Raw genomic sequence first — 15,039 nt, 5'->3', positions numbered from 1 at the left:
CCTGTAGTCCTGTGTTTTAAAGATGCAGTATCCTTTTTTCAATTGCAAACGCATATCGCTCTGGACAGTTGCGTATCTGCCATCGACCAGCGCCAACACACCAGCTCAGACGAGTCATTAGCAAATCGGTGTTGTTTTGAAAAAAGAATGCTGCATTTGTCTTGTATTCTCCTTGTCTGCACGTGCATGCATGTTAGACTCATTCGTCTGCTCATCCATTCATTGTGCCCAACGGCTTCCTTAGTCAAAACTTGCTTTCATTCTTACTATCAAAATAGTCCTGGGTTTCTGCTCATTCTAAATTTGTCTCTGTTTTTTTTCCACCCTCGTTGTTTTGGGGCCCAGGGAATAAAAAAACAGTTTCAGTACGTTTTGTAATGTGGTGTTTCTGCTTTTATATGTTTGTTTGGTCACTGGGCGAATATCCTCTTCATTGTTGTGAATACTGCCTTCTGTCTCGTTCGTGTTTGTCTGTGTCCACGTTCCGTTTTGCTTTCTGCATATAATACGAGGTTTATCATTGTTATAGGCTAAGGGTAAATCTCAGATTTTGGGTGTGTTCTTGGGGCCATACCCGTTGGTTTTTCCATGTCATTCTGCTGGTGTGAACTGTGAGTGTTACCATGTATGATGTGTTGCCTTCGTTTTGAGACATTTTGAGGATTTCATATACTGCCTTTTGGATAAAGAACTCCTAATTGATAAAGGCATTTAGTTCAGTGAAATCCTGTATTACACTGAAAGATGGTACAAACTCCACAAATAAAATGTAATGTTTTAATATTTAAATGTTATTTTTAATGCAATTTCAAGTATTTGAGCCAAGCTAATGCTTGCTAAAAGTACATTTTTCCGGCTGCAGGAATGTTAGAAACCCACTGGTTTATACCATTAGAGGTCGTTAAATGAGCATTGTCAGTCTCTGCTCTAACTAACAGTCCTGTGCATGCCCATTTGCTCTTCATTTAAATGTCCTGATAGGTGGAAATTGCCTGTATCCAGCAGATAATTGCTTTTGTAATATCATAGCATGGAATGACACACAGCTCAGCCTCCATCCTCCTGCAGAACATCCATCTGTCTCCTCTGTCAGTGGAAAGAAGGGATTGCGTGTGGTTTTTTTTTTTTTTTTTTTTTTTTTTGACCGTTCATTTCACCTCAGCTGTCTGTCAGTCTTATTTCAGTGGTTTCATCCGACAAGCAGATTTTCCACAAGATGAATTGCAGCACTTTTGCCTTGGTTATATATACGTAATCGGTTGAGATTACAATAATGAAAAATGGTTCTAATGGCCTTTATTTAATGTTGCAGAGAACGAGCAGGGGATCAGGGCAGGTTAGTTATTTTATATTCATGAATCTTTTGGCATCTTAAATGAAGTTTAACTCGGGTAGTGTGCACCCTAAATTTGCACGGTGAGAGGTTAGACCCCTCTGGGACATTACCTTTTAAATCTCTCATGTTTCAAGGTGTTAGTCATGGGTTTATCACAGGATGTAATGGACATTTCATTTTACGAGCAGGGGAAAGTGTTTTAAGGATATTAATACCGATTCAAGATATATGTTTAACACTGACATTTAATTAGAATAAAAGTGGGACTCGGTAATGTATCAGTTCCATGTTAGGAATGCGGGATGAAGACCTCTTGTTTTGCTTGGCTGTACATAGTTCTCTCAAAGGTTACATGTATGCTTTGTGAATGAGAGTCGTAAGAGGAAGTACTACTTTGTGGTTCTATGGATTAAGTTTGGGCCAAATCTTCTATGCGTCTCACTGCTAGAGACGCCACCTTCATTAACACTGAGCAGATAAGACTTAAACATGTTACGAGCTAAATTTAAGAAATGTTTAAAGGAAACGCATCATGGTCGCTGTCATGACAACAGGCCGTCTTCTGAATATTTTTTACTCTTCCTCCTCCTTTGGCTGTATCTAGCCCAGTTAAATTTACCAGTCTGCCAAGATTTTTGTGTTTCTTCTGACGGCGCCGATAACTTTCCAGGAAACTCGCAAAGAAGCGCAAAGACGCCATTGGGAACACGCGGCAGGAAATGACCCACATGGTCAACGCCATGGACCGTAGCTATGCCGACCAGAGCACGCTGCACAGCGAGGACCCCATGTCTGTCACCTTCATGGATTCGCACACCTTCAACAATCGCTGTAAGTATGACCCTGGAGCTGAAGCAAAACCCCATTCTGGTGAGAGAGGTTTCTCACAGATAAGACCTATTGCTTTGCAGCATTTAAAATGGCAGCCCAGGTAGATGAGTGGCTTTTCCTCTGCCTGGATGCGCCTTCAGTGATTCCCAACCTGTTCCTCTGGGAACCCAGGAACTGGGAGGGAGCAAAAATATGCTCTGCCTGGGGTCCCAAGGACTGGGTTGGGAAACACTGCTGTAGACAAAGAGAACATTATTGTTTAAATGGCTTCTAGGGAATACTTGTTTGACCTAGTATTTATTTATTTGGTTAAAAATTTATGAAGCTGCCAAAGGTCTTCTAACTTCGTCGTTCGGGCTCGGTTTACAGAAAATTCTCTTTTTCCCTCACACGTCGTCATCATAAATGTCATTGCAATAGCTTTGCTTGAACTGATATGTGACACCAGGCCCATTACCTGCATTGCTGAGGTCATGTGATTAGCAGAGGTGGAGATTTCAGGTCCAGAATGTACAAATTCAGACCAGGATTTTGTTTCAACCAACCAGTTGAGCATGAAGAGTCACAGTCAGAGTGCTCAACTGGTTGGTTGAAACAAAATCCTGGACTGAATTTGTACTTTCTGGACCTGAAATCTCCACCTCTGGTGATTAGTAAACTGATATGAGCACGAGTGCAGTGCAGCCTCATGTTGCTTCAGTCAAATGCTGCCTGTGCTCAAAGGCAGGCTGTCTACAAATGGCACGTGTGTCTTGAAATGAAGTCTTGTTGGTTTGACGTAATTGCCTGGCTCCTTATCTGTCTTGGGGAATGCTTTTAAATCTGACCAACTAATATTTTTTAACATGCATTCCTATAATTTAAATAGGTATAATTTTAATTATTGAACATTTAAATTCTTATTAAAATTGAAGAGATCCTATTCTGTGAGGAATGTAGGTTGTATTTGTACATTTAATCGGGGTGTAAATATTAACATTTATGTTTTGTGACTTATTGACCGATGTGGCTAGTTTGAGACAAATTTATATTTCCTTATAAACTTCATTTTCCCACAGTGCCCAATGACCCACTCGTGCCAACAGCGGTTCTAGGTGAGGACCTGTTCCCATAGCATCTACCCTATAAAGCCCTGTGTATCCCAGCATGCTCTGCTGACCCGCCCATGTCATGTTCCATTGTGTCAGTGTCAGCTAAGGGGAGCTGTCCACAACTCATGATATACCTGGAATTTAGCCACTCCTTAATTTGGCTTGGCAGTCAATCATGGATGGCGAGAAGGTTGGGGGTTGGCTCCAAATGGGACAGTCTCCTGTCAGAGTGAAGTTTTGGTGCTGATGTGCTGCCTGGCGTATAGTGTGAACCTTGTCTTTGCAATACTGCTATGGAGGTGTCAACCTGACATGGGTGACAATAGCATTTACAGCATCAGATCCAGCCTTGAGGGCCATAACTCAAGGAGAGTCTACACACACCAAGATAAAGGGCCCCCCACCGAAACCTAGTCTGACCACATTGTTTTCTTAATTATGTTGGTCAACATCTAAGAAGAGATTAATACCAATTTGGCGTTGCATCCTTATATGATGCCTGGCTCTGCTGCAGAGTTCTAGGAAGCAGGCAGACATTTCTGCAAGACCTGCGTCGTTTGGTTTCCTGTTACCCTGCAGTTGTGTACAATGTACTTCTGCTGGATCCGAGCATATGATCTACCCAGTCGGACCCTCTGCACTCTTTCTGGAAGGTCTTGCGAAGCGCTGAGCAGACATACACCTCACAGATAAGAGTAATGGAGTCACGCTGATAATTTCCAACGTAAATCCTTGCCTAACGCCTGTGACACAGAGTGCGTGACAGAACACGCTCGCCAGGACGGAAGCACTGCACGTGGGCTCCTGGCTGGCTGCTGTTAATTAGTCTGTTAATTGCTTTGGCGAGGAAGTTTTGGTCAGAACTGCATGTCTGATTTTCCATTGTATTTGGAATAAATGTGATTTGAAAGATGCCACTTTTGTTAGATTGCCGAGTCTTTCTAAATGCCAAAGGGTTAATCTAACTGTGTGCTGTAACACTTTGTGCTGTTGTTTTTTTTTGGTGGGGGGGGGGGGGGTTCTGCCGTTTGTTCCCGTATCATTGCCATCCTTGTACCGCAGGCTGGACGTTCTAGCTTCTACAGTGTTCACTGAACTTGTTTTCTTTTCCCATGCTGCCTTATCTTAAAGTGCCAATAACGGGTAAGTCTCCGAGTGGTGGCTGTGAAATCAGTGTTATTAAAACTGAAAATGTAGGCGCCGCGTCGCACTGAAGGCCACCTGTAGACCCGCAGTCGTCAGCGTTTGCAGATTCCATTGCACATTCTGCAGGCTTGCAGGCGACTTGCGTTTTTGTTGCGCCTTTTGAAAGTCTGTCTCCCAGTCGATGCCTGTCGCTCTGCCGCTAAATTTCCAGTCTCTTATCACTGAAGTTGGCTCCAATCACTTAAAAAGCAACTTCGCCTTCCTTCTCCTGCACTCCCCCCAACCCCCTCGGCCAGTGTTATCTGATATATTGGGTGTGAGTGGCCGTCACCTGGGGCTTAGCCAAGCAGAAAGGAAACAGAGCACTCTGGGTAATGTGATTGCCGTGGGAAGGGCCAGAGATGAAGCCGTTGGAGAAAGTTCAGCCAGTAACCCTCAGCAAACCCCCACCACCGTCGCTTCCAGTCTACCTGAGGAGGATCCTGTTAAATGGCACTGTGTTACAGGAGATGACATTCCTGAGATAAGACATTAACGAAAGGAGCTCAGAGCCTGACAGGCCAGCCTCCCGTTGCATTGTGGGTCGCGATGTCTGCAGAGAGCGCACTGTGCCAAGGATCATGTAGCCCAGCTCTCTCTCTAAGGGAGCGGAGTGTGGCTCGGTGCGTTAGGGCACGGTGTCCGTAATAGGAAGGTCGCCGTTTTAAATCCCAGTGTTGGCAGCGTGACTTAATCATGAAGCCCTTGAGCAAGGGCCCTAACCTCCAATTACTCCAGGGACTGTCTGACCTTGCTTTCTCTCAAAAAATGTGCATCATTTTGGATAAAGTAAATAAGTAAATGTAAAAAATGTCTGACCTGTTTCACAAGCTGACTTGATCTCGAGAAAGGAGCTTTCGCGAGTAATGTAACTTTGGACAACTGTTTGCTAAGTGTTTTATCACTGATGACTTTGAAGGTGATTGAGGCAGCCAGTAGCGTGAGAGGAAGCTGTTAGTGATCTGTGATAGAGTAGGCAGAGTAGGCCATGCAGAGGCTTGTTGTTTTTTTTCCCCTTTCCGATAAACTGCGCCCACTTTACAGATGAGAATCACAGCGCGGCTGCAGAGTCCAGCCGTCTGCTGGATGTCCCGCGGTACCACTGCGAGGGCACCGAGTCGCCCTACCAGACGGGCCAACTGCACCCAGCCATCCGCGTGGCCGACCTGCTGCAACACATCAACCTGATGAAAACATCGGACAGCTACGGCTTCAAGGAGGAGTACGAGGTGTGTCGCTGGCTTAGTGTGAACCCAGGAGAGCCCACCCCCACACCGTGCAGTGGGTGAATCTCAATTCCAAGAACGCAAAGATCATGCACCATTTCTTGCTAACTTACCTCCCAAGAGCAAGCTTGGGTCGGAATGAATCATGGGATTGGTCTTGATTGGCGGGGATGCAATAATGTATCCCTGATATTTCGGTTGGGGCAAGAATGACATCTGGGTATTTTTACCATCTTCCATGCTTCTGTTCTTCAGTATTGGAACTTGTCTTTGGCGATGGAAGATGATGTAATACAGGTACGCGGGAACACAAATTACAAGTATTGTCAAGTACACGTATTGAGAAACACCTGCTGTAGCACGTTTACTTCATTCTTAAATTTTTTTTTAAACTTCTTTTAAATTCTGGTTGCAAGAAGCATGGACCTTTTCAGGAAATTAGGCTAGGAAACGGTTTGGTTACGCCTTCAGCCCTTAACCGCCATTGCTGCACAGCAACACCCACGTGGCCTTTCTGAAGTCTTCAGTAGTTGAAGAATCTTACCTTCGTGTGCATCCCCACCCTAGAGAATTTCATTTTCCTTTGTTAATCTCTGCCTCAAGTGCAGCGATCTATTGCATTGCAGCCTTCGCAATTTTAAACAGAAAAAAGGCAAGTTCCCCTCTCTGCACCTGCAGATGTGATGCGTTCCTTTTCTGATGATGTCACTTCCTGCAGAGGGTGTAGTTTAGAAACAAGGTCTGGTGTGATGGTTGACCACAAGCCCTCCCAATGACTGTTTCCTGTAAGCGAGCAGCGTGGTATTCGAGATGCTCGTGCTGTCTGACAGTCCCACGTCCCCCTTTATTTAAATGTCCATCTTCGTTTGCATGCGTGTTGGTCATAATCGTCTGTTCGTTTAATGTGATTTTTGGTATTGCAAAGTTCCAAAAGGTATTTTTGTTCAACAACTGAAATGCTCAATTCACCATGTGGGCAGTGTCATGGAATCAAGTGGTATTTTAACAATTTTTAATAGTTATTGTCAGAATTTCATAGAGACATTTCTCATTAAGCTTTAGTTTGTTGATGTCCAGTACCAGTTAAGGGTTCTGGAAAAAGACTGTCGGCACCATAGAGTTAATTTGGATTTTATTCACTATTTGGTATTATATTCTCAGGCCTGTTTAAGTTCCCCCAAAATTGTAAATTAACATTTGGCCTTAATTTGGCGTCAAGCAATGATTGAACTTTTTTTTGTTTTTCTTTCTTGCGAGAGTGCCTGTTTTATGGGCGTCTTTACGGCTTGGCTTTCAAACATCTCCCCTGTGGTTTGCAGAGTTTCTTTGAAGGCCAGTCTGCATCCTGGGACGTGGCAAAAAAGGAGCAGAACCGGACAAAGAACCGCTACGGCAATATCATCGCGTGTAAGTATCCTGCACGGTCTGAAGCAGCAAACAGCTGTAGTAAATGGCTCAGACCGGTTCGATTTAAAGCTGAAGTACGGGGACGGGAAATTAATCGCGAGCATTTTTCTAAATCCGTGAGTATATATTGAAGTTGTGGATTCGCGGCTGCTTGCAGATGATCATTCCCGAGTGATCCTCCAACCGATGGAGGACGATCCGTCGTCCGATTACATCAACGCTAATTACATCGACGTAAGTGGCCGCGTCTCTGCTGCTTTCCGCTGACATACGCGCCTCCCCTCTTGGATGTTAAGCCCTTTCTGCATGCTTCCGTCAACAATATGAAAACAGCTTTCTTTTTTTTCCCCCCCCTTGTTCGAAGTGCTTGTACTCACTGACATTGTTGTGCTTTCTTTCACTCTGCCTTTGATTTGGGCTGTAGATATGGCTGTACAGGGATGTAAGTATCACTGTAGGGATTCCACTACACCTCACGGTTTGGAGTTCGGTTGGATCTTGTTTTGGTTTGTTTTTGTATGTTTTCCACTAACATCTGCATGGACATGCATGAGACGGCCTCCATCCTTCGGTTCCCTTCCATTCAACAGTTCATATGCTTAATTTCAGTTTAGTCATGGACATCAGTGATACGTTTTTCTTTTTTGTTTATTTGGAGAGGATGCTGGAATGTGTCCTGTTACCTTGTCGTCTGTGTGCTGTAAAAAAAAGAAAAAGTATGATGTTCCGATATGCCAAAGTTCTGAGTTTTTATGTTTTTAATTAAAAGACGTATCTGAACAGGATCAGTTAAATTCCAGAGCAGTTTCCAAAAAAAAATTTAAATGTTAAGCACCATGTATACATGACGACTTAATCCAGGCTGCTATGATTCATAGTTTTAGAATGTATTTGCCTGTGAATCTAAATACTATTAAATGGCATTTGACAGGCCATTAAAAAAATAAATAAAACATGGCAATATAAGATTGAAATTCCATTGTGCTGAAGTGCCCATTCTTCCTCGAAGACTGAGAATGTATTCGTCACCCATGACATCGCATTAGCTTTTCCAGTAACGAATAAGCGCTTTATTCATCATTGCCGCACAGCTAGCATTACTAAATGGCGCGATGCTGTAAAAAAAGCAGCACAGAGTGATGCTGTACCCCCCCCCCCCCTTGAGTAAAAACATGAGGAAAAGCCTCGTCTCCCTGCAGCCTCTCATCAGCTACCTGCTCTCGTGCCTGAAGTGGCTGTCGGGCTCTTGGCGTGTGCCAGTCGTTTTGTGTGTTTATTTATTTAATGCTTTTCAATTTTTTTGTTATTGTATGGCGAAAATTGTATTTCAGAAGTTTTTGTATCTTGTTTTTTTTTTTAGGGATATCAGAGGCCAAGCCACTACATCGCGACCCAAGGTAAGGGCAGGCTCGTCAGCCTAATGGGTGTCGCGTTCAGGACCTGAGGGGCTTTTGAAGCAGATTTCATTTATAATACGCACCAGCCTTTTCTGTGTATATTTTTGTGAATCTCTCGGTAGTTAACTAATGAAAGGTTTTTTGTTTTTTTGTTTTTCAATTCCTGTCCGTAGGCCCGGTTCATGAAACAGTCTACGACTTCTGGAGAATGATCTGGCAGGAACAGTCGGCTTGCATTGTCATGGTGACCAACCTGGTTGAAGTCGGACGGGTATGTGTGCCGTTTACCCTTTGTATTGCGCATAGAGACACATCTTACCCCTTAGGATTGCTTGCTTTTCATAGGGTATAATCTCAAACATCCAATTCTTGCATATGGGTTTTAGTGATCCCAGAGAGAATGTTTACCTGAACTTCTCATGTCATGAAATGAAGTGGTGTTTTGTATGAAACAGGTTTATGACTGATTCTTGGCTCTCTGTCTTTCGCACGGTGTAGGTGAAGTGCTATAAATACTGGCCTGATGACGCTGAGGTTTATGGAGACTTCAAAGTGACGTTTGTGGAGGTGGAGCCACTTGCCGAATACGTCGTCAGAACTTTCACATTGGAGAGGGTAAGGAAAACAAAACCTCATTTTCATTCTGCCTCAGATTTATCGTTGGTTTGTCAGTCCCTCAGTCTAAAAATGGTCTCTTAATTGTACTGTTGCAGAAGTGGACATTTCAGGTCTAGAAAGTAAAAAAAATCCAGACCAGGATTTTCTTTCAGCCAGTTGAGTATAAACGGTCGCAGTCGCGGAGTACTCAACTGGGTGGTTGAAATGAAATCCTGGTCTGGATTTTTTTACTTTCTAGGCCTGAAATGTCCACCTCTGGCACTGTGTGTTTTAGGCACGCTATTCCGTATGCTGGAGGAATCCCCTTCTCTGTGTCCCTGACTGGCTCTGATGTTGCTCTTGTCTTTAGAGGGGCTTCAGCGAGCTTCGGGAGGTCAAACAGTTCCACTTCACCGGTTGGCCTGATCACGGGGTGCCGTACCATGCCACAGGCCTGCTCTCCTTCATCCGGAGGGTCAAAATGTCCAACCCACCCAGCGCGGGTCCCATTGTGGTCCATTGCAGGTAACCTGCAAAAGATCTCCCTCTTCTCCACATCGGATAAAGGGCCGTAGTGGAAACCAGTAAAAACCCTGCCTGCTGGTGCTTTTAACCGAAATGTTTTCTGTGGTGGCAATATGAAAATTGTGTGAAGATGGTGTGACTTCCTAGCAGGTTATCAACAGGTAACGACTCAATTGTTCATGACGTTAACAAAATTGAATTGGGCACATTACTGATTATGGGTTACTGGTTGAGGATTTGAAATCAGTTTTGATCAGTTCTAAACTGGAGACAGTTCACGAGCCAAGTCCTTAACAGGATGTGGTTTGATGGCTGCCTGTGTTGCTGGCAGACTCCTATTCTGCTCGGGATCTGTTTGTGTCATGTCTGAGCATGGGACCCCCTCCATGCAGTGCGCAGTGGTCTGGAGCGAGTGCTCAGCAGTTCTGCTCCTCTCTTTCCAGCGCTGGCGCAGGACGTACTGGCTGTTACATTGTGATAGACATCATGCTGGACATGGCCGAGAGAGAGGGAGTGGTGGACATTTACAACTGTGTCAAAGCTCTGCGCTCACGGCGCATCAACATGGTTCAGACTGAGGTAAGTTATGGCGGGAAGGGCAACCTGACATGCCCGTCAGGGCATCCTTGCCTGCCCAAATAGACATTTGAGTTATTGTTCCTTGGTACAGGAGCAGTACATCTTCATCCATGATGCTATCCTGGAGGCCTGCCTTTGTGGGGAGACTGCTATTCCAGCCTGTGAATTCAAAGCCGCCTATTACGAGATGATCAGAATAGATTCACAGAGCAACTCCTCACATCTCAAGGATGAATTCCAGGTGAACAAACTAAAGCCAAGTGTTTGCAGCTCATCATGTGGGTTGTTTTAAATATCTGTATATCAGGGATGAAAAATGTAAACCGCTTGTATCTGACATGCTTGCTTGCAATGTCCTTCGCTTGCTGCCATGGCTTCACCTGTCTCATGCCATGCCTGGCTCGTCTGCTACAGACTTTGAACTCGGTGACGCCCCAGCCCCAGCCCGAGGATTGCAGCATCGCCCTGCTGCCCAGGAACCATGAGAAGAACCGCTTCATGGACACGCTGCCGCCCGATCGCTGCCTGCCCTTCCTCATCACCATCGATGGGGAGAGCAGCAACTACATCAACGCAGCGCTCATGGATGTAAGTGTGCAAGTGCAGCATGAGAGAGACTCCGGGGCCTTTTGTGTTACTCCTATAGAGCCAGAAGCTAGAGACAAATCCAGGTGTACATTTTCTTCTTGCTCCTTTGGAGAACAAACACCTAATATTTGTTGTAGTAAGTGATGGGTTTTTTTCCTCCAGGTTTTACATTTTGGCGATCATAAAATTGTTTGATACGTGCTGGGATTTTTTTGATTTATTGTAGGCGATAGACTTTGTATTTTAGTCAGTGTCAACAGATGTTTAAATACCTCTTCAACTTGGCTTTTTATGTGAACCTAAATTGAAATCGCACCATTAGCAATACTGCATGTCAGTTACTGTTTTAACGCTAAATTGAAGGCTGAGGTAAGTCTTGTTATTGTACCATACTCAGGCCGTTTGTCTGGTGAATAACAGAAGGTGTTGGGATTAAAATTTAAAGGCTTTCTGTCAGACTAGTACAAAATCATTTTTAAATTGTTCCCGTAATATCGGTGTTTACTTAGAGCACAGATCTAAGATCCCGCGTCCCTTAATTTGGCACGTTGACTTCATTCTGGTAGGGTTCTTTTCTCGTGCTGTTCTGAAGTGTTCACTCCTCTGCCTGGAACAGTTGCTTCTGTTCTTGCCAGAGAACAGCAGTGCTCTAGTAACCACCATGGTGTCTAGGCAACATGCCACATTGTGGGTCTTTCCAAAGCCTAACCCTTTGTTAAGACTGGGTTGGGTTTATTTTCTCAGACATAAATGCAAAAGCTTCACTATAAATGGAAGTTCTTTGTTTTGGCTTATGAGGCTACAAAGCATGCCCCCCCCCCGCCCCTCCCCCCCCCCAAATCTAAATACTGTAAACCGTAACCATGGTACACAATTAGCCTTCCCGTGAAATGTAGTATGTGGTCCTGTGTTTCTCCAGAAGAGTCAGTCTCATTGCAGAGGCAGATGTACACAGAGGATGGATGAGTTTATTGCAAGTTGGGTTTTTTTTTCTCTCAAATATAATCTTTAGATAATGTTAAATAACTTCTTCATACACTTTACAAACTTTTGGACTTTTTTTAATCAAGCCGTCAGACGAATACCAGGTAATTTTTTTAAAAATTTTATATCGGTCAATAATGCTTTTATTAAACTGGATTTGTTTCATGGCTTAAATGATACATCAGCAGAACTCATTATGTATCAAGGCAGATTGCTGTAGCATGCAACACTGTGGATGCCCTGGTCTGATTTTAGATTTGGAAACCATCGATGCATCATCCAGATTTCTGGAAAGGTTTTCAAATGCAGTTTCCTGCATGGTCATATGTTCACATACAGCTCATCACGAGAGACGTTCCATCGCTGCTTCTTTTTTTTGTCACGTTTGGAGAGCATATCAGCTAAAGGCTAGCTAGCTTTTTAACGCGGGCGCTGAACGTGACTCGTTGTCCCCCGCAGAGCTACCGGCAGCCCGCAGCTTTCATCGTCACTCAGCACCCACTCCCCAACACGGTGAAGGACTTCTGGAGACTAGTGTACGACTACGGCTGCACCTCCCTCGTCATGCTTAACGAGATAGACCTCGCACAGGTCAGTGGCTAATTAGCCAATTAGCATCTGTTCGCGTTATAGCGTGCACGTTCCGTTTCATTCCGGGGGTGAATTGTCCGACGAATTAGGTGTGGTGTGGGGTGCTACAATATGTTCGTAATTATGTAATTCACTCCTGCTGCTCTCTCAGGGCTGTCCTCAGTACTGGCCAGAGGAGGGAATGCTCCGGTATGGTCCAGTCCAAGTTGAATGTATGTCTTGCTCCATGGATTGTGACATCATCAGTCGGCTCTTCAGGATATGTAATCTCACCAGGGTAGGTATCGTGGTATGTTTGAGCTTGCTTCACTAATGATGGGTGAATGAGTGGGGACAAACTTGGAGGGGAGAGATATGCAGAACCTAAACCCAGTGCCATGTGCGCTGTCCCCCTTCGCAGCCACAGGAGGGCTACCTTATGGTGCGGCAGTTCCAGTACCTAGGCTGGGCGGCGCACCGAGAAGTGCCGGCGTCCAAGCGTTCCTTCCTGAAGCTCATCCTGCAGGTGGACAAATGGCAGGAGGAGTGTGAAGAGGGGGAGGGGCGCACCATCATCCACTGCCTGTGAGTCTCTGGCCCACACGGGCAGACGCCACACACACACACACACACACACACACACACCTCTTCTTCACGTCTCTGCAGGAACGGAGGAGGCCGCAGCGGCATGTTCTGTGCCATCAGCATCGTCTGCGAGATGATCAAACGGCAGAATGTGGTGGACGTGTTCCACGCGGTGAAAAGCCTCCGCAACAGCAAGCCCAACATGGTGGAGAGTCCCGTAAGTGAGGTTACATGACGAGCGTCCCGTGAAGCTCCGCCCAGCAGGCCTCGGGTCATACCGTGCATCCCGTCGGGCTCCATTCTGCCGCCTAGGCCCATTAGCGTCCCCTGAATCGTAAGGAGGGGCTGGTGATATTGACAGTGCTACAGAAAAGCAGAGCGGTCTGTAACTGACAGCTAAACGTCTTAATTACTGAAGCTGCTATATCGCTTCAGAATCCACATGCATAACAGCCTGACTGATCTGCATGGCAGCCGCTCCAGTATTAATAGTTACAGTTGAGGGTTTGATACTGTCTGTTAATCTGTTATTAATACAGGCCAAACAAATAAGGCACGCCGGTACATTCGATTATAGCACTAATTACAGTAGGATAAAATATATGGGGCAGCAATATTTTTCTTGATATATTTAAGAGGTTTTGTTCTCTTATAATATGGCCAAGAGTAGTTCTGAAGGGGTAAGAAAGCACAAAAAAACCCGAGAACAAAGCTGCAGTGAAATTTTAGAGGAAACCTTCGCAATCGCAAGAAACCTCTTACCACATCCTTTGTAATACTACAGAATGTCTCTCAATTCAGCACTGTTTCGCACAGTACATGCTTTTTGCTTCAGTTTGTTATAGAACTCAAATTCATCTTTCTTCTCCCCTATTTCCATTTCTAAAAATCAGAACTTAAAAATATTTGTTTTCTTTTTTTTAATATTAGGAGCAGTACCGCTTCTGCTACGACCTCGCTTTGGAGTACATTGAGACTAATCAAGAAGGCGCATTCTAGAACCTTCTGGAGCCCTGAATCATCCCGCTATAGCTTGGAACTAGGCAACTTCTATACACTGTTGTTCTTAATGTACTTGGGGGTATCATGTAAGTGGTCTGTAAACGTCTCCGTTGTACTCTGCTGTGCTCAGTGCCACAAGATCAAGTGGGTGTTCCCAAGACACACATTGCTTTACCGTCTTTTTACATACATATATTTTTTAATGTGCAGCCATTGTAAAGAGTAACACTAACGCAGAGGTGTTGCATGCTCAAATGTTTTCTATATTAGCATTAGCGTTAAAGAACAAAAAAAAATGATTACGTGCGTGTGTAAACGTCAATCACAAATGTGAAAGGAATTGAATGCACTCTATATTCATATATGAAGTGCTGCCGTGTAACATTGCTTTGTAATGTTTGTATTGTGCACTGATGGCTGACTATTCACTCTCCTTTTTGTAGCAAATATAATTCATAAGCCAAAGACTTGTGTAAATATGTCTATATTGATAAAGCACATTGTTCATATTTATTGTTTACTTGCATTCCTTTTTTGAAGGCTATAGCAACAATCGTTTTGCTTTCCCGTTGGCTCTGAATTTTAAGTGTAAACATTTTAGCTAGGTTTTTTTTTTTTTTTTTTAAGTTTTAGTAAAATTTCAGTAGTAGATCGTTCTAACCACTTGTGGTGGTTTGTGTAAATGTTTGAAATTTACCATTGCAGGTAGGATTTCAGAAGGTCGAGAGCTGGCAAAATGAGTTACTTTTTTTATATAATTAGTATGCTAAGATTTGAGGTATCTGTATTTTGGAAAACCAATTTTTAAAAAGTGAATTAAAGATGTAGAACAGTATTAAAGTATACATCATTATAATTAAAGACAAACTGGAATCAAATGTGTAGCCAACCCAGAATCGCTGAAATGTACACAGGTATTAAGAAAAGGGAAATCCAGTTGGAATTATTTGTGAGTTCGACCATGTTTTTTGTCTATATCTGTTGGCTTTTTGGCTGTAAAAAAAATTTGAATTAAAAAAATGGAAGGCTAGCCTTGTCAAGTTCTCCTTTTTCACATCATATGTTTTTGAATCAGTGTTTAGGACTAGCTTGTCCGTGTGTCATTGTAATAAGTCGTAATATTGGTATATAGAAAC

The 15,039-nt window shown here is 43.9% G+C and overlaps 1 protein-coding gene across 12 annotated transcripts in view; it reads left to right on the top strand.

Annotated features, from left to right (window-relative positions):
* The window catches only part of ptprk (protein tyrosine phosphatase receptor type K), a 62,263-nt gene extending 47,330 nt beyond the window's left edge, over positions 1 to 14,933 (top strand). For 2 of the 12 annotated variants that reach the window (XM_048986048.1, XM_048986045.1), the window contains 19 exons: positions 2,007 to 2,167; positions 3,226 to 3,261; positions 4,390 to 4,401; positions 5,488 to 5,672; positions 6,989 to 7,076; positions 7,234 to 7,310; positions 7,501 to 7,518; positions 8,437 to 8,473; positions 8,647 to 8,744; positions 8,972 to 9,088; positions 9,441 to 9,595; positions 10,039 to 10,174; positions 10,266 to 10,415; positions 10,589 to 10,762; positions 12,206 to 12,337; positions 12,489 to 12,614; positions 12,738 to 12,901; positions 12,983 to 13,118; positions 13,832 to 14,933. In XM_048986048.1, the coding sequence (XP_048842005.1) occupies positions 2,007 to 2,167; positions 3,226 to 3,261; positions 4,390 to 4,401; positions 5,488 to 5,672; positions 6,989 to 7,076; positions 7,234 to 7,310; positions 7,501 to 7,518; positions 8,437 to 8,473; positions 8,647 to 8,744; positions 8,972 to 9,088; positions 9,441 to 9,595; positions 10,039 to 10,174; positions 10,266 to 10,415; positions 10,589 to 10,762; positions 12,206 to 12,337; positions 12,489 to 12,614; positions 12,738 to 12,901; positions 12,983 to 13,118; positions 13,832 to 13,900 (2,071 nt within the window). In that variant the 3' untranslated portion in view covers positions 13,901 to 14,933. Of the gene's footprint in view, positions 1 to 1,312; positions 1,337 to 2,006; positions 2,168 to 3,225; positions 3,262 to 4,389; positions 4,402 to 5,487; positions 5,673 to 6,988; positions 7,077 to 7,233; positions 7,311 to 7,500; positions 7,519 to 8,436; positions 8,474 to 8,646; positions 8,745 to 8,971; positions 9,089 to 9,440; positions 9,596 to 10,038; positions 10,175 to 10,265; positions 10,416 to 10,588; positions 10,763 to 12,205; positions 12,338 to 12,488; positions 12,615 to 12,737; positions 12,902 to 12,982; positions 13,119 to 13,831 lie in introns of all 12 variants that reach the window. The other 10 variants (XM_048986054.1, XM_048986052.1, XM_048986042.1 and 7 more) reach the window with 9 other exon arrangements.
* The last annotated feature ends 106 nt before the right edge of the window (positions 14,934 to 15,039 follow it).

The sequence above is a fragment of the Brienomyrus brachyistius genome, chromosome 19 (genome assembly GCF_023856365.1).
Source record: "Brienomyrus brachyistius isolate T26 chromosome 19, BBRACH_0.4, whole genome shotgun sequence".
Taxonomy (NCBI): Eukaryota; Metazoa; Chordata; class Actinopteri; order Osteoglossiformes; family Mormyridae; genus Brienomyrus; species Brienomyrus brachyistius.
The sequence above is the reverse complement of the archived record's forward strand: the minus strand, read 5'-3'. Positions and strand labels throughout refer to the sequence as shown.